Source organism: Rutilus rutilus, assembly GCF_951802725.1.
Source record: "Rutilus rutilus genome assembly, chromosome: 4".
NCBI lineage: Eukaryota > Metazoa > Chordata > Actinopteri > Cypriniformes > Leuciscidae > Rutilus > Rutilus rutilus.
The window spans coordinates 33,839,812-33,865,029 of NC_140212.1; the positions used below are offsets into that span (position 1 = coordinate 33,839,812).

Sequence of the window (25,218 nt, forward strand, 5' to 3'; positions counted from 1 at the left end):
ATGGCTGAACGGTTCCATACCGGACAGTGCGCTAAATCTAACGGGCTTCCAGCTGTTCAGAGCGGATCGCGTCGCCGAGTTAACTGGGAAAACGAGAGGCGGTGGATTATGTTTTTATATCAACGAAGGCTGGTGTTCAGATGTGACAGTGTTGACGAAGATGTGCTGCCCTAATTTGGAAGCTCTCTTCATTAACTGTAAGCCTTTTTATTCGCCGCGGGAGTTTTCCTCATTTATTCTGGCGAGTGTGTACATTCCCCCTGACGCGTGTGTGAGCGCGGCATTGCAACAGCTGGCTGATCAGATCACACACACGGAGCAAAGTTACCCGGACTCTTTCACTATCATTCTCGGCGATTTTAATAAAGCTAATCTCACCCGTGAACTGCCTAAATTCAGACAGCACATCACCTGCCCCACCAGGGACACTAACATACTGGACCATTGCTACACTGCTTTAAAGGACGCATACCACTCTGTCCCCAGAGCAGCTTTGGGACTCTCTTACCCCTTTTCCACCAAGGCAGAGCTGGTGCTGGTTCAGAGCCTAGTTTCAAATCGGTTCTTTGTTTTTCCACCGCCAAAGCACCAGCTCCGAACCAGTAAAACTGGTTCTTAAGTAGCACCAAATCATTGCAGGATCTAGAACGGAGCCAAGAAAGAACCGCTTGCGTCAGAGGCTGGGGGCGGGGTTACCGTGGCCAACAAGACTGAAGAGAAACTTGTGACCGCCATTTTCAAATAGCAGCTAATCGAGCTAACAGCAGCTAAACACAATGGGCCCTATTTTAACGATCTGAAACGCAAGTGTCAAAGCGCAAAGCGCAAGTAACTTTGTGGGCGGGTCTTGGCGCTGTTGCTATTTTCCCGGCGGGATAAATGACTCTTGCGCCTGGCGCAAATCTAAAAGGGGTTGGTCTGAAGTAGCTTCATTATTCATAGGTGTGGTTTGGGCGTAACGTGAAATAAACCAATCAGAGCGACATCTCACATTCCCTTTAAGAGCAGGCGCGCTTTTTCTAAAGCGGATTCCTATTATAACGGCGGATTTGCCAGGAGCACGCGAGGAGCGGTTCACAGCCGAGGAGAGCAACGTTCCCGTCAGGGACGTTGGGGATGGAGAAACACACCCAAATTAACTTCGGTTAAACAGGCGTATGATAATTTGGGTAAATGTATAAGCTAGATGTATGCTTTTATAATAAACTGTCTATCTATCTATCTATCTATTTATCTATTTATCTTTCGTAATAATGTATGATTTGCAAAAATGATAACTGCTGCGTCTATGTGTAGATGAGAGAATCAAAGTGTATGCGCATTGTGCACACGCTACATTGATTAAGGCCAATCATGCGCCCTTAAAATAGCATATTAATAACATGCGCAACGCGCCACTGACTTTAAACTGTTTTTTTTCGGTTAGTGGCGCAATTGTTTTCTAAACCTGTAAAATAGCATGAGGGAACGTTTGCGCCGGAACACGCCTCCTCTTTGCGCTGAACCGCGCCGGGGAGCGCAAGTGTATTTCTTAGTTAACCGACGTGCTTCTGTGGAGGGAAAAGTCCGCTTTGCGCGGGTGCAAAATAGGAATGATACATGCGTCCGTGTACAAAGTCAATTGCACTGAGTGCAAGATAGGGCCCAATGGACGCGATTAAACAAAAACAGCAGTGGTCAGACGACGAAACAAGCTGCTTTCTTGCACTTTGGTCCTCTTCAGAAGTCCAGAGTAAGTTAGACGGGGCTTCGCGGACGAAATCGGTTTTGCAGAAAATACAAAGAGCCGCGTGAACACGTTGGATCCGCCGTGTTTGGATGCCGATGTAGGTCCGCAAAGCCATGAACATCAATAGCAAAGTAACGTCCATTGTTGATGATGTGTTTGTGTTTGGCGGCGCCACGCTAACGTTACTGGGAAAGATGAGACGTAGCTGTGACGTAAGACCTGGCTCTGCGCTGGCTCTTTTAGCCTGTGGAAAAGCAAACCGGTTCTTTGGAGGCTCGTCAGCCGAACCAACTCCGAACCGGCACTAGCTCTAGCTCCGAACCAGCACCTGGTTCTTGTTGGTGGAAAAGGGGTATCTGATCATTGTTTGGTTCATCTTCCCCCAGCCTACAAGCAGAAACTTAAATCTGCTAAGCCAGTTGTAAGAACTGTAAAGAGATGGACCAGCGAAACAGAGCAGGTCTTACAAGGTTATTTTGACTGCACTGATTGGAGTGTTTTTGAGGCTGCAGCCACTGATCTGGATGAGCTCACTGACACTGTGACATCTTACATCAGCTTCTGTGAGGACATGTGTGTCCCCACTAGGACTTTTTTAACATATAACAACGATAAGCCATGGTTCACTGCAAAACTAAAACATCTTCGTCAGGCCAAAGAGGATGCCTACAGGAGTGGGGACAGAGCCTTGTACAAACAGGCCAAATACACACTGACAAAGGAGATCAGAGAAGCTAAGAGGAGCTTCTCTGAAAAGCTGAAAAGCCAGTTTTCAGCTAACGACCCTGCATCAGTGTGGAAAGGCCTGAAAGCCATCACCAGCTACAAGACACCATCCCCCAACACTGTTGAGAATCAACGACTGGCCGACGATCTCAATGTATTTTACAGTAGATTTGAAAAGCCTGCTCTCACACCCCACACCCGCTCTGACCGTCTCTACACACAACCATCAACACCCCCCTCCCTCCCCCCTACTGCTTCTCAGCCTGCACCTCAGATCAGTGAGGAGGATATATGCAGAGTCTTCAGGAAACAGAAGATAAGGAAAGCCAAAGGCCCAGACGGTGTCTCACCAGCCTGTCTCAAAGCCTGCGCTGTCCAGCTGTCATCCATCTTCACACTGATTTTCAACAGATCACTGGAGACCCCTCCTGCTTCAAACACTCTACCATCATCCCGGTACCCAAGAAACCTAAAATCTCTGGACTTAACGATTACAAACCTGTTGCTTTGACATCTGTGGTCATGAAGTCATTTGAGAGACTGGTGCTGGCCTACCTGAAGGACCTCAGTGGACCCTTGCTGGACCCCCTGCAGTTTGCTTATCGAGAAAACAGGTCTGTGGATGATGCAGTCAACATGGGACTACACTACATCCTCCAATATCTGGACAAACCAGGGACTTATGCAAGGATCCTGTTTGTGGACTTCAGCTCCGCTTTCAACACCATCGTCCCGGATACCCTCCTGAATAAACTAACCCAGCTCTCTGTGCCCTCCTCCATCTGTCAGTGGATCATCAGCTTCCTGACAGACCGGCAGCAGCTAGTGAGGCTGGGAAAAGTCACATCTCGGACCCTTACCATCAGCACTGGTGCCCCCCAGGGGTGCATTCTCTCCCCACTGCTTTTCTCCCTCTACACAAATGACTGCACCTCCAAAGACTCCTCCGTCAAGCTCCTGAAGTTTGCAGACGACACCACAGTCATTGGCCTCATCCAGGACGGTGACGAGTCTGCTTACAGACAAGAGGTTGAACAGCTGGCTGTCTGGTGCAGTCATAACAACCTGGAGCTGAACACGCTCAAAACTGTGGAGATGATAGTGGACTTTAGGAGAAACCCCCCTGCACTCCCCCCTCTCACCATCATGGACAGCACTGTGACAGCAGTGGAGTCATTCAGGTTCCTGGGCACTACCATCTCTCAGGACCTGAAGTGGGACAATCACATTGACTCCATTGTCAAAAAGGCCCAACAGAGGTTGTACTTCCTTCGTCAACTGAAAAAGTTCAACCTACCACAAGCGCAGATGACTCAGTTTTACTCAGCTGTTATTGAGTCGGTTCTGTGCACTTCTATAACTGTCTGGTTTGGGTCAGCCAGCAAATCAGATATAAGAAGACTACAACGGACTGTTAGGACAGCTGAAAGGATCATTGGTGTACACCTCCCCAACCTTCAGGACTTGTACAATGCCAGAGTGAAGAAACGGGCAGGGAACATCATCACAGACCCCTCCCACCCCGGCCGAGACCTGTTTGCACTTCTGCCGTCAGGCAGACGTTACAGATCTCTGCGCACTAGAACATCTAGGCACAAAACATTTATTTTTTTTCCATGCTATCTCCAGCTTAAACAGCTAAAACAGCAATTAACACCTGCTGTATAATTCATTCAGTACTTGTGAGAGAAGTACTTGTGTTTTTTTTTTTTTTTTTTTTTTTTTGTAAATACATATACAAATTTTATTTATAGAGCTGTACACACAATGCACAAATCTGTACATAAGTCTTCTGTTTCAGATGAATACTAGAACTATTATTATTGTTTATTCTATTTATTTATGTTCTCATTTAAATGCCTGTTCTAATGTCATATATGTATGTATGTACCAAGAGCTCCTGTAAAAACCACAAAAAATTCCTTGTGTGTTTGTGCACACTTGGCGAATAAAGCTCATTCTGATTCTGATTCTGATAAGTTTCTCTTTCCCTGAACTGATGAGTTGAAATGTTTTCTGGTTTTGTGTTTCAGTGACGCGTGTAAAACAGGTTCGTCTACACGTTTGTCAAGTAGGTTTTAATCCCTCCTATAGAGCCACATTCCTGCTTAGTTCGTGCTTCAAATAATAGAAAACTGTGTCACATATCTGGTGTCACATCTAATACATTCATTTCTAGCATGTCTTATCACAACCAAAACTGCACTTTATGAAAAAAAGAATTATGTTAATGTCTCTGAACAAAGAAAACAAATATTCTTATTTATATAGATTTATTATTTGTTTTTTAACCATTTAACTAATTAATTTTCCCCATAAAATATGCATTTTATGTATTATGTATATTTTAATGCAGTGTCAAACTAATATTTGGGGGTAGATTTTTTTTATATTTATGAAGCTTGGTTGAAGTTTAATTCAGTTGGATTGTTAATATTTCTTTCAGGTTATTTTGTAACATTTTATATATACTGTATGTGTATACATTTCCCCCTAAATATATGTATATGGTAATTTTATTTGAAAAGAAAGAAAAACATGTTATGTCTTAAGTTAAAAGTCCTTACTGGCTGTTGAGAGCCAGGATTGTTTCAACGCTCAGGGTGTTGGGCGAAGAGAGACAGACGTCAGTGGAGGGAAAAATATGGCAGTGAAATAAAAAACAGTCGGGTAAAAATACCATTCTTTGACTGTTGTCGAAAAGAGAACTAAACTAGAGTTGGTGCAGTGATGTTAGAGAGAGAGGGGCTAGAAAAGTCTGTTCACTGTTAGTGAACATCCCGACACTGTCCAAGCTGCTGAGAATGGCGTTTGTATAAATATGTGCACACAACAAAAATGACAGCAGTTAATAAAGCATCTGATCATAGTGATGTGTATGCTCTCACCAGCTCTGCAATTCAGCGCTGCAGTCTATTCACGTCACGTTTATTTATATAGTACTTTATACAATAGATTTCTTATTGCAGCAGCTTTATAGTAAAACATGAAAAAACTGTGACAGACATCGCTGTGTGTGTATGTTAATTATGTAGAATTGCATTAATTAATTATGTATGTATCTATTGATGATATTAATTTTTATTTATTTATGTAGTTCAGTTCTTTTATTTATAAAGCACATTTAAAACAGCCACAAGACTGACCAAAGTGCTGTACAAGCACAAATAACTAAGGATCGAAGAGAGAACAACTAATAAACTACGTGTACAGATTTGAAAAATTGAAAAATTGAAACATACAGACGAGAGACATTAACAAGTTTTAAAAGCTAAGGAAAACAAATAGGTTTTCAGAAGAGATTTAAAAACTGATAAAGAAGGAGCTACCCTAAGGCTATGTTTACACAGAAACGATCTGAAGAGAAAACGCAAAAGTGGCGTTGCGTTATCACTTTTTATTCTGCGTTTAGACGAGCGTTATGGGGGGGAAATCTGCATGCCTATGGTGACGCAAAAGTGTGTGAAATTCGATGTAGTATGCACTCCAGGCGGCTAGGTGGCAATGTGAAGCACTGCCACACAACAACACCAAGTCCGCGCGCCTGCGTACAACCTTCCTTCTACTTCTCTCCCTAGCAGACTTTTGCGTTTTTACCCTTTAGACGGGAACGCGACGGTGGAGCGTTTTTAAGATTTCCACTCTGGAGGGTGGTTTCACTTTTTTGCGTTTTTAACGCAAGCGTTCTTGTGTAAACAGGGCCTAAGTTCTACTGGTTCCACAATCTAGGCCCCACCACCGAAAAAGCTCTGTCTCCTCTGCGTTTGAGCCTAGTGCAAGGGACAGTGAGGATATTTAGATTACCTGATCTTAGGTCTCGGGACGTGCTATAGGAGGTGTGGTAGTCCAGACGAATAACTTGGAGCAAGATGATACAAACATTTGTACACAAATAGGATAATTTTATAGTCAATCCTAAACTGGACTGGGAGCCAATGGAGAGCTCGCAGAATGGGCGTGGCATGATCGAATTTTAGTCTTTTCTTAAGAAATTTGGCATTATTACAATAATCCAAGCGGAATGTTATAAAAGCATGAATAGCTGTCTCAAGGGATTTTTCGGGCACGAAATGTTTAATTTTAGCAAGAAGGCGGAGTTGAAAAAAGCTAGAAGCGACAACAGAGGACACCTGTTTCTCTAAAGTTAATCGACTATCTAGGAAAACTCCAATGTTCCGTACACATCTGGTATTAAAAACAGACAAATTACCTGGAGTGTTGTTATCGAACTCAAATTCAGGGCTCTCAAGTGTCACGCATTGAGCATGACAATCACCCATTTCAGTCTTTTGTCACGCACTCCCGCCACACATTGTATTTCTCAATGTATTTCTGATGTCACTCTTGTCTGTCTTCAAAACTTGAGAGCCCTGCAAATTTGTCAGATGAGCCAAAAACTATAACCTCAGTCTTTGAATCGTTCAATGTTAAAAAGTTACTTGCCAGCCAAAGCTTTACCTCATCGAGACAATCTAATAAAGATTTAAATGCAGAAGGGTCAATTCTTTTTATCGGCAAATAGATCTGTGTATTGTCTGCATAAAAATGGAAAGATACACCATGCCTTCTTAAAATCAAGCCTAAAGGAAGCATGTACAGGGAGAGAAGCGCGGGAGCTAGAGCCCTGGGGAAGGAGAGCAGCCGAGGAGTTAAAGCTGCCAATCCTAAATGAAAAATATCTGTCAGATAAATAGGATTTAAACCAATTTAAGACTGAACATTTTAGCCCCACATCTTTTAATCTAGATAAGAGCAACGAATGATTGACAGAATCAAAAGCTGCAGTTAAGTCTAAGAGAACTAAAACCACAGGGTAGCATCGCTAGCAACTAAAATGACATTTAGTACTCAGATTCAGTGCTGTGAAAAGACTTAAAACCAAAATTTCCAAAATTTGAGACGTATTTAGAAATGACTGAAGTTGGCACAACACAGTCTTTTCTAGTACCTTTAAAATAAACGGAATCACAGAGATAGATCGATAATTATTTAAAATTCAGAAGTATCTAAGGAAGGCTTCTTGAGTAATGGAGTGACAAAGGCCATTTTTAGGCATGCATGGACCAAACCGGTTAATAAACATTTGTTCACAAAAGATAACAGGCCTGGGCCAATAGATTCTGTTAACATTTTAAAAAACCGAGGATGTATTTCATCAAAAGGACAGAAAGAGGGTTAGAGGGTGGCAATAGTTTCAGCAAGGGATTGTGAGGTAATGGGTTTAAAAACCTCCCACGAGGTTAGCAGCATAGTCGAAGCATAATGATCATTATATGACACTATTGCCTGAGGCCTTAAATTAGCTATTTTATCAATAAAGAAACTCAAGAAGCTTTTACATAGTGCATTTGAGGGATTTGGAAAATTATTGACAGGTGGATTTAAGGCAGCATTTACAACTGAGAACAAGGTCTTAGGTCTATGATGGTTATTAGAAATTACGTTCGAAAAATAAGCAGCTTTTGCGGCCTTTGCAGCAGACTGGTAGGCCACTAGGCAATCCCTGAGCCACTTAGATGACGTTTGAAGTCTGTCCTTTTTCCATTTTGGCTCTGCTTTCCTACAAGCTTGTCTTAATGTGCGGGTCTCAGAGGTTTGCCACCGATCAGTTCTAGTTTTTGGTTTAAAAACGTTCAAAGGAGCAGTTTCATTTAAAATATCCAGCCATGCATCATTAAGCAGCTCCAGATGTTGGTTGACACCATGGGCGTCAGTTTGGTTTGAAATGTGCTGGGGACAGAGACGCATTCGGAAGTGCATTTTCAGAAGTGCTGGGTACAATGACGCATTCATTTTTTTCTCTCTTTCGCGCAGGTTATGTTTTGGAAGACGATGTCCTGTAGCTCAGGCACGGCCCCACTTTTCAACAGGCCCACCCGAAAAAAAAAAAAAAAAAAAAAACTTTTACTATATTCTAATTTTTTCAATAATTATAAAAAAATCGCCAATGAGCTCATAATTTGTGCTAAAATAGTGTTTAGTTTTAAAAAACATTTTAAAAAGCTGGTTATATTTTGATGTTTCTGCGCAAGTTCAGCAGACAGTGAGGTTCGGGTTTGTTCCGAATCCGATCAGAGCTCGTGAGTGGAGAGCGCATTTCTGAATATTCCGCTCCGCTCGTCCACTTCGTAAAAGTAATGATTATGAATGATTGTTGCTATATCTTCATAGAGATATAATTAAACAAAAACTAGTCAAAACACATCTAACAGAACATAGCCTAAGTTGTTTATTTTTTACACCTTGTGTTTTTATTTTGTTTAATTAACGAAATGTCAATCTTCGTGTTTATAACAGAAGATACAATACAATACAAAAATCTTCAAGATGTATAACGGATTGTCACCTTATAAACAGTCCCTTTTTTAATGGAATAATACACCCTTATAATAAAGAAAAAGCTTCAGTGATAAAGAATATGAACGCAATGCATTTAATTATACATTAAGCGTTTTCCTTTCGTAGAAACCCTTTATTATAAGGAAAATAGGTGGCTCTTAACGTGTCTTTCTATGGGAGGATGGCATAGCGGTGCATAGCAAATATTCAATGCATTCAATGAAAATATGCAATGGTATTCAATGCAAAACAAATAAAATAAATAAATTATTGTGGCATTAATTAGCCCATAAACAATATTTATTTTAAAGCCTAAACTAATTTGTTTAAAGAAAAACACCAGCGTTGGGCGTTTGTCTGTATAGGCTAAGTGTTTCAGCCGCCCTTTTCAAACTGGCGCAATAAAATGCAACAGAATTTGATTAGTTAAACATGAAGAGGATTATCCGTCTGGCATGGCCGCTCGCTCTAACGTTAACCTAAATAAATGTTTGCTATTAGGAAGCGCATATCCAAGTGTTTGTGCGGAGTATGGAGCGCGCACTATAGCCTATGTGGATGGAGGCGCCGGTGCCATCACTCGCATTTTCCTATCAACAGTGGAAACAACTTAAAATACTCCATTTCTGGTCATACAGAATATAATAATACATCAGTCGCAACTACTTTTATTTGTGTAAACTCACAACAACAAGAAAACGGTGTGCCTTTGTAAAATAAAATAAAACGAACAGGGCGCGCTTTCATGATCTCTGTGAATTGGAGCGCGCCTCAAAAATGAACTGACAAACAGTGTATAGACAAGCCTCACAGACATGAGAAATATAACTATAAAGTTACAAAAAAAAATGTCCACCAACGAAAAAAAAAATCCAATCGAAAGCAAATACGGTAGCTACCATCTGATTATGTAATCCTGTCCGTATGAAAGGCGCATCTAGGCTACATTACAGCGGAGATGTGGAGATAAGTATGCAGGCAGCCTACACTGATTTAGAAAAGACTAGTTCATTAATAAACAATTAAAATGCATAGTTATTTTAAAACGACATAAGATCTCGTTAGTAGACATAATGGTGAAAAAATAATATGTATGTGGCAGCAATGCGTCACGTATGATTCTGCTATATTTACTTTTTATAGCTATATTAAATCCATTGGTTCATGAAACATTGATTAAAATTAAGATATAATTAATACAAAACGAAATTCACTTTAAAGAAAGGCAGCTGTTCTGTTTGAGGTCTCTGTGAAAGTTTTAAAGCAGTCTTTTAGTGCCGCTTTCAGAGCGCTCTGGTCCATAACCTAAACTGACACGTTGTTTTTTCCCTCATAAATGCGAACACGGAAAATAAAATAAAATGAATATTATAATGTTTTTTTTGTTGGGTCAGACAATGATTACCAAATTTCTCTCTCATATTGCTCCTCACAACCACTGAAAACGGTCAAAAAAATCGAACCAAAAGTCAAATTAATATGGACGGAAGTTAAAAGTGGTGGGTACAAAATGACTCATGACGAAATCTGGGGGGTACGCGTTTTGTGTATACTCACAATAAAAACAAACTGTTGTGCTTTTTGCCAAATAAAGAAAAATAAACGTGATGCTAGTTCTGCCTTCTCTCTGTCAGTGAAGACCATTCTGAAACGCGTCCGAAAATGAACAATAACTCAGCGAATACTGAGTCAAACAGGCATACAGACATACAGGCATGAAGCTTGAATTCTCTTCTTTAAAATGAGGTAATTTATATAAAAAACAAATATTCTCATCTTGTGAAATCTGTATTAAAAGAGAGCGATTCCAGTCGAGCTAATTAGACCTCATTCAAATGTAATGTGACTCCGCCCACGGAGAGCGCATGCTATTCAAATGCAAATTACTGAGGCAAACCTGTGAACGCCCCCCATATCAGCTCGAGAAAACACAAGTTTATTCAGATCATTGTAGCCTACGTGTTTACACCATCTGGCAGCGCTGTGAGGAATAATAATAACGGAAAATCTACCTCAGAGTGCGGGTATTGCAGGAGAGAGGATCCGAATATGTAGTAAGTTTTTTTTCCTTCTCAAGTTAATCGCGTTTCTGTGAATGAATGAACGGCAGCCGCAGAGATGCGCGCTGTTTATCACAGCTGGCAAAAAGACAGTTTAAATTTAAATTGCGTCTCTGTGTGAATGAATGATGATGTTTTAGCAAACTGTATTGCTATACTGAGCTGAGTAAAAATCGACAGAAATATGTTGAAATAAAATGTAGGCTATTTGTATAAGCAACGTATTAAACTGAAAATTAACATTTATATGCCCTAATATTTCATAAAAACAACGTTACAGTCAGGCGTTTCTGTTTGTGAATGAATGAAGGTTTTAGCAAACTGTATTGCTATACTGAGTAAAAATCGACTTAAATATGTTGAAATAAAATGTATTTGTATAAGCAACGTATTAAACTGCAAATTAACATTTATATTTCTTATAATAAAAATGAAAGACCTATGTTACAGACATATAAGACATAAAATATCTGCCAACTCAAATAAGCTTTTGTTTGCCAATATTTGCTCATGTTAAATATAGCATGTTTTGTCAAAAATAAAGTAATCAAATAATCAATCAAATCCTTAACTTTGAAATATGTATGATAAAATGTATACTTTAGTTTTTACAAAGAAAGATTACACTTGAATTGTTGTTGTAATTGTAACCTTTTTAATAAAAAAATATATTTACAAGGTAGATGTAAACAAACTTTTAAAAGGTAAATATAAGCCTTTTCTTTAAATAATTTTTATTGTGTTTTATTAGTGACAAATTTGGGGAGAGGATAAATATTCCAAAACTGAAAATACAGTATGAGAATTAACTGCACAATTACTAGACATGTTTTCCTTGGATATTATAGGCCAAATTGCAAGCACAATATGTGGAAAAATAAAAAAGAATTGAGATACTTCCAACTGTTGCTCTTGCATTCTTGTGGCTCAGTGACTCACCTGAATGAATGGCTAATTAAGTATGCAGGCCCCATTGTCTCCTAAGGTGTGAACCACTAAATATGCATGATCTGTGACGCCCACTCCGCATATTGCCTTTCCAAACAGAAAGTTCTTTGCAAAATTCAAATCAATGTATTGTGTTATGTGAATGATTATGGTGCGTTCAAGTCCTCCTGGGAAGTTCGTACGTACGAGGTGGGAAGTCGTGCTTATAACGGCATGTGCGTTCAAGTCACTTTCGTCGGAGCAAAATGGCGGAGTACTTTCTCTTAATTAATTACACAAAAATACAGTAAGGTTCTTAAACTCTTGTTCTAGAAAATGAAGAACAAAGAAATGTGCATCAGGTGTACTTTGTATTTTTATGTTTTTAATTAATTTATGAAGCCACTGCCAACACATCGTTACATGTTGCATTGTTATATTATAATACTATCATATTCTGTGTTGGCGATTAGCTGTTAATAGAAAAGCCTGACAATATCACAGCTAAATACCTTTACGTATTGTGTATTCCGCCCATAGACTGTAAAAAATAGATTCCGCCATGTTAATCACTAGACACGCCCCCAACTCGTAAAGATCGGAGCTTAGAGAAAATCCCGAGCTCCCCACTGGTATTTACGACATTGTGGTGGCGTTCAAGTGCGTTCAACTCGTAAATACGATCTATACGAGATGACTTGAACGCACCATTAGGCAGGATCATTTTGAAGAAAAAACACTAGGCAATGACATCTATTAGACAAAAGTCTTATTGGCACATATTTAGTATGTGTTTTATGGCCTTATTTCAGAAACTTTAGTTTTTAGTTTTTTCAATAACCACGCATAAAAATTATTCTCTCAAAAATGCAGACATGTACATTCTTGTTGCTCACATATTATGGTAGCCCTGTTTGTGCTAAATAGTGTGTAAATTTTTTTTTGCCATTAATATGTTTATAAGCAACTGAAAAAAGCACAAATGTCAGGGCATGTCAGAACATCTCAAGGACCCCAAAAACACCTTAGACCCCAGAGGGTTAAAACAAACTGAAACTTGAATCAACGAAAAAAAGAATGTTACAGTATAAATTACTGACTGTGAAAAACATTAACTATGGTAGTTAGTAGTAATGCTGCTTTTATTCGTTATATTTTTGAAGTACGTGCATTGTTAGATATCATCATCATCCGTGCCTTCTCTAACGTTACTTTACTCAAAGCTGCTATTCATCAAAGAGCCTGTTTAACTTACTATGAATAGAATAGATAAATAGATATAACTATAAATGTTCTACTATCTATATAATAAAGTTCACAACCAAGCAATGAAAAATAAGCTTGTAATTAAGACCGTAACATTGACTTACCTGTCGAGAAGAAAGCAGGCAACTTCAGCATCTCTTTTGAAAGCTTTCTCCTGCATTAGCAACCCCGACATTAACCCTTGTTTTTGTAATCTCCGGTCATGTTACCTTTTACGGTCTATTTTGGACTTTTTCGATGACGAGGACTCCTTATCCTGTGACTCATATGTATGTATGAATGAACGGTGTATAAATAACCGTGCAGTGCATCCTTTTAAACTTGCCGCGGCAGTGACAAGCGCCTCTCAACTGCTCTGCTCCTCCGCTTCTGCTGGCTTCAGTCACGTGACGCTGGCTCTGAACGAAACGCGTTGTGGAAACGCGTTGGCCTAGTACTTTTTGTCCCTCTCTGCTATTATAGTTTTTCAAGATGGCGGAACTACATGGAAGCCTCCGTCAGAGAATGTCTAATATGGCGAGAAGTTTCACTCTCACTACACTTCCGGCTTCTGAACTGGTTGCAGTTCCACTCTGATTCCATATGAGGGCGCTCACAGGACGAGTGCAGAATGAATGGAGGTCAATGGCGGTATACCCCTCAAAATCCACTTTTCTCAGGATATAATTTTTTGTCTAGTAATTTGAATGTTGTATTCGAAAGGAGATGCAAAGAAATTACACATTGCTGGGTGTTAGATTTTTTAGAGTAACTTATTTGCTTTAAAAAAGTCTTTCAAAATGTCAATGACGTCAGAATGCTGACGCCATTAGCAGAATGCTAGCGTGTTATGGGCAACAACAACTCAACCTGTAAGAAATCAAAACGACATAAGTACTCGTTCATTCAACTTTCGACCTAAAACCCATGTTGAACTTGCAAAACCTACAATCAAATCTGAGATTTCTCAACGGCAATCGGGTGAAAGAGACAAATTTAGCCGTCTAGCCCCATTGACTCCCATTCATTTTGCACTCATGGCGAGCGCCCCCCAGTGGAACTCTGGTGGTACTACAACCAAAATTCGGTACAATAGGGCTTAATAGGGAGTGGACAGGCTCTCCGTAGACGGGCTCTGCCTCCGTGGACCTACCCGTCCCATGTATATAAAGATAATAAATTCTTCGTTTACGAGGATTAGTCTGATCATTGGCATAGGTATTTGTACACCATTGAGGGCATATTTATGAATAAAAATATTGATTTTAGATAATAAAATACCTAAAAAGCTACTTATTGTCCCTTTAAAGAGCAAATAAAAATTCACATGAAAATGAGAAGAAAAGTATCGAGCATGTGTTTGAGCATTTGCAGGTGAATAGAACAGATTTGGCAGGGACATATAAAATACAATAGGCTTATGGTCCGAGATCAGTGTATTTGTGCTGAAACAGGACACAAAATGGACCCCTGTGGGTCATGTGACCACTTTTTTGCACTCTTTAATTGATTAGTATTTGAGTTCTCCTCCCCTGAGATAGGTTTGAGCAACAAATGGGTGTCTTATTTTTATAAAAAAAATTAATTAAAGTAGACTATGTCACTTGGAGGCAACACCGTACCATATAGAGGGTTAAATGTAACATATTCAATAGACGTATGGTTTATTTGGAAAAAGATTAACTATTATGTAGAATTTCAACAAATATACATAATAGTCACTGAGTTGGTAAATTTACAGATTGACAGGTAATCCTGCAATATGACTTTTCTCAAATAAAGCTTAAAATATCAAACAGTAGTAGTGGCAGCCTGAATAAAATCAGTTGGCACATGACCTATTAGATTTTAAATAACTTACCCAAACAGCAAACAATTCCTTCTAGATTGATGCTGTCTTCCAGAGTCTCACTTGTTATTGCTGGGGTTGAAATGCTTTCAAAAGCTTTGGCTTTCTGCACCAAATTAAGCTCTAGTTGTAGGTCTTAACTCCATTAACTCCATCTTTTCTTCAAAATTTATCTTGAAAACGGTGTGGACAATAAATTAGCAACAATGTCCTCCTCACTAATGTTGCTAGCAGTTTCCATATCGAATAGCGCTAGCACATTTTTCCAGCTTTTTTTCCGATAGTGTTCCTCATATCAATAACATGATAACATGTGATAACATGTCCCACCCATTTAAAGGGACGAAATGATCGGTCAATTTTCCTGTAATTTGAAGTAAGTCTCTCATTGACTTGCTGTTGCTTGGCCATAGCTGGACCACCTATCACAGAACTGAAAGAAAAAATTTGTCTAAACAACACAATACACTGAATAGGCAGATTTGAAGGATACAATAGTTTAGGTTCCCCTCTTACTAAAACCTTGTTAAGGTCCTCCTTTCTTTTATCTAGACACCTCTGTAAATTACTCTGAGAAAGTATTTGGCATTATTTGAATGATAAAATCACAGAATCTTCCCCCCAGCTTTCCTGTCATAATTTCAGACTTCTAAGCATTGTGACAAATGCCACTTCATGCTTAGTGAGAGGGATGTGGGTAACTGTATGCAGTCTCCACCTATATGAAACTCTTGATCTCTCTCTCTCTCTCTCTCTCTCTCTCTCTCTCTCTCTCTCACTCACACAAACACACACACACACACACACACACACACACACACACACACACACACACACACACACACACACACACACACACACACACACACACATACACACACCTCATATTTCTGTACACGGTGAAGTGACAATAAAGTGAGTTGTGTTAGACACCTAGACCAGGATGAAGGTTTTAGTTGTCCACATCTGGCTTTTCTTACTGCTCCTGAACCAAAGAAACAGGAACATGGCTTCAGGTAAGACAGACAACACTCTTCAAGTAACTTGTGTGTATACATGTTATACTTGACATACTTGACAAACTACAAGGGAAGGGAAGGGAGGGTAGGGGAGGAGAGGGGGACTCACGGAAGATAAAAACAACCAAAGTAAAACTTAGTGTCTATAAAGAGTAACAGTGATTACTGTTATTATTTATTTATTTATTAAATACTTCATTTTGATTCAAGGCTTTACCTAACTACATGAAGCATGTATGATGAAATTTAGCCAAAGTTAACTTAGTAACTTAAACATGATGGTTATTTTAGTTGTAGACTAAATGTTAAAATGCAATTTACTCATCTCACTTGCATGAAAACATTCAGTATTCCTCAAAATCAATAAAAACAGTAAAATGCAATCTCAGAATTTTATGCAAAACTTATATAAGTTATAATTAACTATATTAAATTACACAAATATACTTTGTTTTTAATCTCACTTTATTAACCAAATGTCTTTGCTGCTGACCTTCAATGATCAAATTCAACCACAGGAATAAGCAAAAGTTATCTTTAGATTAGATTTAGAAATAAGAGTGTTGAACTTCCTTCTCCTGTATCCTATTGTTCTTTAATCCAGAATGGCAGCACAGTTGAAAGGTTTGTTTGAATGGCGCCCTCTACTGTACAAGCATAAATATGCATTTCCTTCAGCCTGAGGCTTATTCATTTATTCAAAGGGCCTTGACATTTGCTTGTTTTTGTTGTTATTAAAAAACAAACAAGCAAGCTCAGCCCAGGCAAGAAAAAGTAACGCAAAAGTAATGTAACGCATTACTTTTCATAAAAAGTAACTAAGTAATACAAGTACTTGGTTACTTTTTTGGGGAGTAACGCAATATTGTAAAGCATTACTTTTAAAAGTAACTTTCCCCAACACTGCTTGTGAGGGCCAAATATCCTCACTCGACTGACTAGTGGGGACATTTTTCCGGTCTTCACTAGTTGAAAAGGCTTATAAATTTGCCAAACCACGTTTTTATTTAAATGTAGTGTTTTGTGATGGGTAGGGTAGTGGTTGGGGTTTGGTTAGGCAAAAAATAATAATAATTATCCTGATATAAAATCAATGGAAGTCTATGCAAAGTCCTCAGTAATACAGTAAAACAAAACAAGCTTGTGTTTCTGTTTTGAGGGTTTTTTTTTTAAACATAAAAAATGTAAATAGTATTTGAAGGAACACAAACTTCAAAATTGTATTTATTATTTTAAAAGCCTATAATTGTGATGTCATCTTAGACACAAAAAGGAGAGAGGGATTAGGGGGGGAATATTAAATAGAACAAAACTATTAACTATGTAAGGAAATACATTTTGCCGAAGCTATGAAGTTGACTTAAAATCTGTCAAAAGATGTTTTCTTTTTATATATGGTGTATATTTGTGTATATTTTATATATGGTGTATATATAACACCAAGTATTGCTGTTATTGATGTTGTCATGTCTTGATAATTTTAAGATCTGCACACTCTTTGGGTTTTTCAGCCCAGTGTTCAGGACCCCCAGTGCTCTGTTGTCCTCGACTGAATAACGGATGTTCCCGTGGGTGTTACTGTGACGAGGTTTGCCTCTCATTCAATGACTGCTGTCCTGACTACCAGCAGACGTGCATTCAATGTAAGACGTAATAGTCTCAACACAAAACATCCATCCAAGAAGACTTAATAAATTTTTTAAAGTGTTAAAAATCACACCACTCTAATGCCACAGAATCTAATTTTGTATCATCTTCCTCATTCTTACCATCAGCAGCAAATGCACAGCCTTCCTCACCATCTTTAGCAACGACACCAGACTCAACAACTTTAACATCTTCATTGCCAGTTACTTCATCTTCATCATCTTCATTGCCAGTTACTTCATCTTCATCATCTTCATTGCCAGATACTTCATCCTCATCATCCTCATTGCCAGTTACTTCCTCATCATCTTCATTGCCAGATACTTCATCTTCATCATCTTCATTGCCAGTTACTTCATTCTCATCATCTTCACTGCCAGTTACTTCATCCTCATCATCCTCATTGCCAGATACTTCATCCTCATCATCTTCATTGCCAGTTACTTCATCCTCATCATCCTCATTGCCAGATACTTCATCCTCATCATCCTCATTGCCAGTTACTTCCTCATCATCTTCATTGCCAGATACTTCATCTTCATCATCTTCATTGCCAGTTACTTCATTCTCATCATCTTCACTGCCAGTTACTTCATCCTCATCTTCATTGCCAGTTACTTCATCCTCATCATCCTCATTGCCAGATACTTCATCCTCATCATCTTCATTGCCAGTTACTTCATCCTCATCATCTTCATTGCCAGTTACTTCATCCTCATCATCTTCATTGCCAGTTACTTCATCCTCATCTTCATTGCCAGTTACTTCATCCTCATCATCTTCATTGCCAGTTACTTCATCTTCATCATCTTCATTGCCAGTTACTTCATCTTCATCATCTTCATTGCCAGTTACTTCATCCTCATCATCTTCATTGCCAGTTACTTCATCTTCATCATCTTCATTGCCAGATACTTCATCCTCATCATCTTCATTGCCAGTTACTTCATCTTCATCATCTTCATTGCCAGATACTTCATCCTCATCATCTTCATTGCCAGTTACTTCATCTTCATCATCTTCATTGCCAGATACTTCATCCTCATCATCTTCATTGCCAGATACTCTATCTTCACAAACCTCAGCACCATCATCATCCTCACAGTCAACAACCTCTCCAAAATCTTCATCAATAGCCTCACCACCAGGTATTATAGACTATTTGAACTATATTAATAATTCATTTAAATTGGCTGTATACCACATTGTGTATGTATGCTTGTTACCACATGATTTTTATGTGAGATGGCATATTCTAGTCTAGGAAACCAACAGTAGTGCTATTTAACCACTAGAGGGCAGAACATCTTAAGGGTACAAAATGTACAACTGCATTGGTGTGTGCATTTTGAAGTCAAAATAAGATGACTTCAGCCCTTGTTTTTCTTTGTCCCATTCGCGCTCTGCGCCTTTACGTGGACATAACACAAAGCCTCTATTGTAACATAACACAAAGCCTTGTTCTGTAGACACATTTGAAGATGATAGGGCTCACTGAAGTGATCCCAATTACGTTGTCGCATTGACGTAACGTCTCCCATTCCCTCCTTTAGGGAACGAGGGTTACATTAGGGCCGGATGGGGCGTGTCCAGCAACGCAACAAAGTTGATGGCTTGATTTTGCACTGATATGCATTTACACCAGTTAGACCTTTTATAGACAAGAGTGTGCATTTCCAAACCATGTCCAATCAATTGAATTTCCCATATATTTACTCAAGTTTAAGTGTTGCACTAAATTTAAAATGTCCACTATCATACCAAAGGGTCTGAATGGTAAGGTCATTGGGATATTTCAGTTTTTTTTTCTTTTTACTAAAGTTACAAAGTTATCTCAAATCTGGTTTTACTTTGTCATCATAGGATGTGGAGTGTAGATTGATGTGAAAAAATAAGTAATGGAAATCATTTTAGCAGAAAATTGCCCGCAAATTAAAAGGGCCTTACTTTATGAATCCACCGTTTGTGTGTGTACCTGGTAAACCCTACATTGTGAGGACACATGTCCCCACAAGGATAGTAATACCATTAATTTTATACTTTGTGGCAACATTTAAAAATAAATAAATCATATTAAGTGAAGTATTTGAACATGTAAAAATGCAAACCGTTGTCTGTGATAGAAGAATTAAATGATTAATAGTGTAAGGGAATATGACAAATCTGTGAATTTACTCAAGACTCAATACTCTCAACACAAAATGTATCCAAGAAATCTTAATAAATGTAGAAAGTGCAAAAAATAAAATAAAAATCACAACACTTTAATATCACAGAAACTAATTCTACATCATCTTCAATCCTTACCATCATCAGCAGATTCACAACCTTCATCAACACCCTCACCATATTTAGCAACATTACCATCATCAACATGGAAGACACCACACTCAACAACTTTGTCATCCTCATCATCTTCATTGCCAGTTACTTCATCCTCATCATCTTCATTGCCAGATACTTCATCCTCATCATCTTCATTGCCAGTTACTCTATCTTCACAAACCTCAGCACCATCATCATCCTCACAGTCAACAACCTCACCAACATCTTCATTGTCCATATCCTCATTATCAGGTGACTATTTTAAAAAATTTGAATAATAATTTTATCGGCTGTTTCCCGCATTGTACATGTAAGCCTGTTACCACATTATTTTTTTAATGTGAGTTCAAATTTTCTAGGTTAGGAAAACACTGAAACCGAGTGATTGTCATGCTTAAAAAACAGCCTGGTATCACAATTATTCCATGTTAAAAGAAGCTGATCTGCCAAACAACAGCAGTGCTATTTAACCACTTACAGAACATCTTAGAGGGATGACAAAATGTACAACGGCATTGGTGTGTGCATTTTGAAGCCAAAATAAAATGCAACGATGATCAAACTTTTGCCATGAGTAAAAAAACAACAACAACAACAACACTAGAACTGGGGAAAGAATTAGGAAAAAGAAAAGTAATTGAAAAAACTTAAAAACAACAGAACCCTTATACAGAACAGAACTTTTGCCAAAGCTGTGCATATTTCTATTTATATGCAGTACATTTGGATCACCAAGTATTGCTGTTATTTGTATTGTTATGTCTTGATAATTTTATGATCTGCAAAGTCTTGGGTCTTATGTCTTTCAGGCCAGTGTTCAGTACCCACAGTGCTCTGCTGTGCTGGACATAATAACGAATGCTACCGTGGGTGTTACTGTGACGAGGTTTGCGTCCAAATCGGTGACTGCTGTCCTGACTACCAGCAGACGTGCGTTCAGTGTAAGACTTCTCAACACAAAACATCCATCCAAGAAGTCTAAATAAATGTGTAAAAGTGTTATAAATCATCTTCCTCATTCTTACCATCATCAGCACATTCACAGCCTTCATCACCATCCTCACCATCTTTAGCAACGACACCACACTCACCAACTTTGTCATCCTCATCATCTTCATTGCCAGATACTCTATCTTCACAAACCTCAGCACCATCATCATCCTCACAGTCAACAACCTCTCCAACATCTTCATCAATAGCCTCACCATCAGGTATTATAGACTATTTGAACTATATTAATAATTCATTTAAATTGGCTGTATACCACATTGTGTATGTATGCTTGTTACCACATGATTTTTATGTAAGATGGCATATTCTAGGTTAGGAAACCAACAGTAGTGCTATTTAACCACTAGAGGGCAGAACATCTTAAGGGATGATAAAATGTACAACAACATTGGCGCATGCATTTTGAAGTCAAAATAAGATGCAGTGATGACCCAAATTTTGCCATAATTATGGAAGACTTGTACAGGGGAAGAATTAGGAAAAAGGAAAGAAAGGTGAAATACCTAAATACAAACAGAATCACTAAACAGAAAGCAATTTTTCCAAAGCTGTGCTTATTTCTATATCTATCATGACAACTCTCGGATTGTTTGGCACAGTAATGGATGTGACAAATGTTATTAAGTTAATAAGTACGGGACTTGCTCCTGCCAATACATACACGATACGCCGCTGTGAGCAATACATGCTGCAGCACAATGGCATACATGAATCACCCCTCAACAGAGCAGGTGACAATGAAGATTGGACAATACAAGCCGAGTGTACATCATGTGAAAATCCACCAACATGCAGGAGAAAGAAATGTGGGCAGCTATGAGGTGTATATAAGGCGCAAGAAGCAGGTTGCAGTGTAGCTCAGGGGTCCCCAATTCTGTTCCTGTGCTGCGTCTCAATTCACCTACTTATACTAGCCAACGTTAAGTATTTAACCCTCTGGGGTCTCAGGTGTTTTCTGGGCCCTGGAGGTGTTCTGACATGCGCTGACATTTTTTTTTTTTCTGTTACTTGTGACATTTTCATGGCTAAAGTCTGACTACACTGTATTCAGCACAAACTCTGCTACAATAATGTATGTAAAAGTTTGTAGTTTTGAGATAATGACATTTATGCATGGTTTGTGAAAAAAACAAAAACAATTGTCACTGAAATAAGGTCATGAAACCCATACTGATTATTTCTTCACACGACTTTTGAAAATTGTATCACGTAGCCTAGAATATTTGCTCCAGAACTATGTGAAAATCATCCTTACAACTCATTCAGATAAAACAATATATTGATTTTAAATTTGTAAGACATGTTTTGTGTAAGAAAGCTTTATGCAAGGAGGTGTGAACACATCTTTAATATTGATGGCTTTCACACCTGAGAAAGACAAAGACCCTCCCCTAACTGCCCTATCAGGTGCTATCAGGCCCTGTCATTCTGAGCAACCTTGCACAAAGAATGAGGAGATTTAAAAAAAGAATGGCTTTTTGATTGTTTGGATTTATTTACAACACAACATAATCCAAAGACAGCTGTGAACATGCTGATATCAAGAGAAACTATAGGGCTGCATGATATATATATATATATATATATATATATATATATATATATATATATATATATATAGGCCTATATATATATATATACAATATATATATATATATATATATATATATATATATATATATATATATATATATATAAAATGAACACCAGGTTTGTTGTGCCTTGTAGGCATAGGCTGCAGTGCTGCATAAAATAATAATAACAATAACCTATAGCCTATCAATCGTTAAATAGGAACACTTCAGTAACACTACACTAGAGAAAAATATATTGATTATCAAATGTCACTTCAAATGTTTCCATTCATTATGACGTTATGAAATGAGATTGGAGTAAAAACATGAAGCCTAATGTTTGGTGCGTTTTGCTTTTCAAATGCACAGCGCGTTATTTACTGAAGCGATCGAGCCGCTCCAAACTATGAAACATTATTGTTACCATATACATATCTACGTTTGAGCAGATATCCACAAACACAGTATTTAACAGTGAACAGGGGTCTAAACATTATAATATTCAGCATATATCTAGCAACAGTTCAACTGCAATGTGAAGTTTATGAAACAATAACACTAACTAATATAATTAGAATACATTTCTTACCTTACATCTTTCTTGTCTTCAAATTGCGTTCTTCTTCTTCTGAGGTAAATCCAATGTAAGCTGACTAAGCTCACAGCGTGTCTTCCAAACTCGACGAAAAGCAGAGACTGATGAAGTTTGGTGCTTTGTTTTTGAGGTAACGAGCGCGTTCACGTTCCTTAACGTGGAGATTTGCATGTCAATCTCTTTAGTGTGCGTGGGCATGGCCAAATTAAAAATAATGAGCAAGGGTTTGAGAAACTGGACATCTTGTTGGTTTTATGCAAATTACTTAAACAGAGAATATTTGTTTTCATTTTGAATCCGATCATTTAAAAGTACACACTTAAATGTTTATAAAGGTATATGGCTCATAAATGTGTGACAAGTATTCGCTGAGTTTTGTTTCAGTTTATAGACATGCTCAAGAAAAAAAAGTTCACCGCGACGGAGAGGCAGAAAGCACACCCTGTTTATTTTCTTTATTTTACAAAAACACAATGTTTTGACTCGATTGTAAGTGGACACATACAAAAGTAGAAAAATCACAGATTCTTTTTTCTGTATGACCATCAATGACGGAGTAATTTAAGTTTATTGTGCTACTATGTGAAGAAAATTCCCCCGAGGGTTAAATGGGAGAGCATAAGAAGAGAATAATTCAGTTCACTGATTTTGTGACTGTAACACAGTTCGTTATTGTGGGAAGGAGGCGGGAACGTTCAAAACTTAAAAAAATAAACAAATACAAACAAAAGTCACGGAGGACTGCCACAACACATAATAAAACAAAATAACACAATGAACAATCCAGGCCAGTCCTCTCTCCACCTTTCCTGTTGTCGCTCCTCCTCTTATGCTTGCACTCCTCTGTGACAGACCTGAGACCGGTGCGTCTCACGGGTGTCGCTCATCTGTAATCACGCCACCAGCCTCGTCCTGCTCGCCACAGTGATATTAAATTAGTTATCTTACCCAGTAAAGGACCTGTTGCTCACCATGTTACTAGTTCGCTCGCTCTTCTCTCAGACACACTGTGCAGCAACAGCGGGAAAACGTAGTGGGCCTGGTCAACCTGTCACTTCGATTCAGGGTGACCAACAGAAAAGGGCCTTCCATTCTGGTTGGTAGAGACCGCCCACTGAGAACCAGCTTCATTCGCAAGCAACATTTTTCAACTCGCAAGCAAAAGATTTAGATCCGCAAAAAAGACAGCAGAAAAGAGAGCATGCACAAAAAAAAATAAAGGTTTTCAAAGATTTACATGCACTGCAAATAAATTTATCAACTTCTTTATTTTTGAGCCTTAAGAAGACTTTTTTTTTAATCTTTTTAATTTTTTAATTTACAAAATAATTAGTTATACTCTAAAATGCAGTATGTTTTATTGAATAAAAAAGACACAAAGGAAACTCCATACAAAGTGCAATGGATTGTGGGCAATATTAGCTGTTATAGTGAGCACAGATCTACACTTCGAAAAACCACCGGAAATAGTAGACCATCCGGGGACTTCTGGCATTCTCTTTTCAACATATTATGTTTTGGGACACACTTATTTTATCTCACATACTGTTTAGGGTGGATAGTATGGAAATTGAGACGCAAGGCAGGAGATCTATCTGCCTGCAAAGTTTAGATCCAACCCTGATCCAACACACCTGTCTGTAATTATCGAGTGCTCCTGAAGATCTTAATTAGCTGGTTCAGGGGTGTTTGATCAGGGTTGGAGCTGAATTTTGCTGGAAGGTACTCTCTGACCTGACACAACCATTTCAGGTCTTGAAGGCTCTACTAATGAGCTGATGAGTTAAATCGGGTGTTTGATTAGGAAGACATACAAAATGTGCAGATGTAGGAGTTCTCCAGGACCAAAGTTGGGAACCATGCTATGTGTACCTAGGCCTGCTTTGCCAAATAGCTTAACGCTAATTGACTATGCTATGTGTGCCTCAGTTAATATGGCTCAAACATACCAAATTAGAATCTGTGGCTTTAACAAATGAAATCACGTTGTAAGCTGATAGAGATGAGAAAAACCCAGAGCAAATAGTATGAGCAAATAGTAAGTAGGGGTTCAAACACGTAGTGCTGAAACCCTACTGTTATTGTTAATTTTCCTAAGATGCATCATTCTCCATCTAAAACTGATCGGGCAGACCGAATGGTAAGTCATAGAGACTTGAAACTTTGAGGGCT

The 25,218-nt window shown here is 38.5% G+C and overlaps 1 protein-coding gene across 1 annotated transcript; it reads left to right on the forward strand.

The window, feature by feature from the left end:
• Positions 1–2,977: 2,977 nt before the first annotated feature.
• LOC311289825 (uncharacterized protein) lies at positions 2,978–23,974 on the forward strand (the record flags this gene model as incomplete). The annotated part of the gene is made up of 6 exons (XM_084408073.1): positions 2,978–3,458; positions 6,155–6,269; positions 17,670–18,689; positions 19,858–20,118; positions 20,901–21,077; positions 23,899–23,974. 6 exons carry the CDS (start codon positions 2,978–2,980, stop codon positions 23,972–23,974), a joined length of 2,130 nt encoding a protein of 709 aa, XP_084264199.1.
• Positions 23,975–25,218: the final 1,244 nt, after the last annotated feature.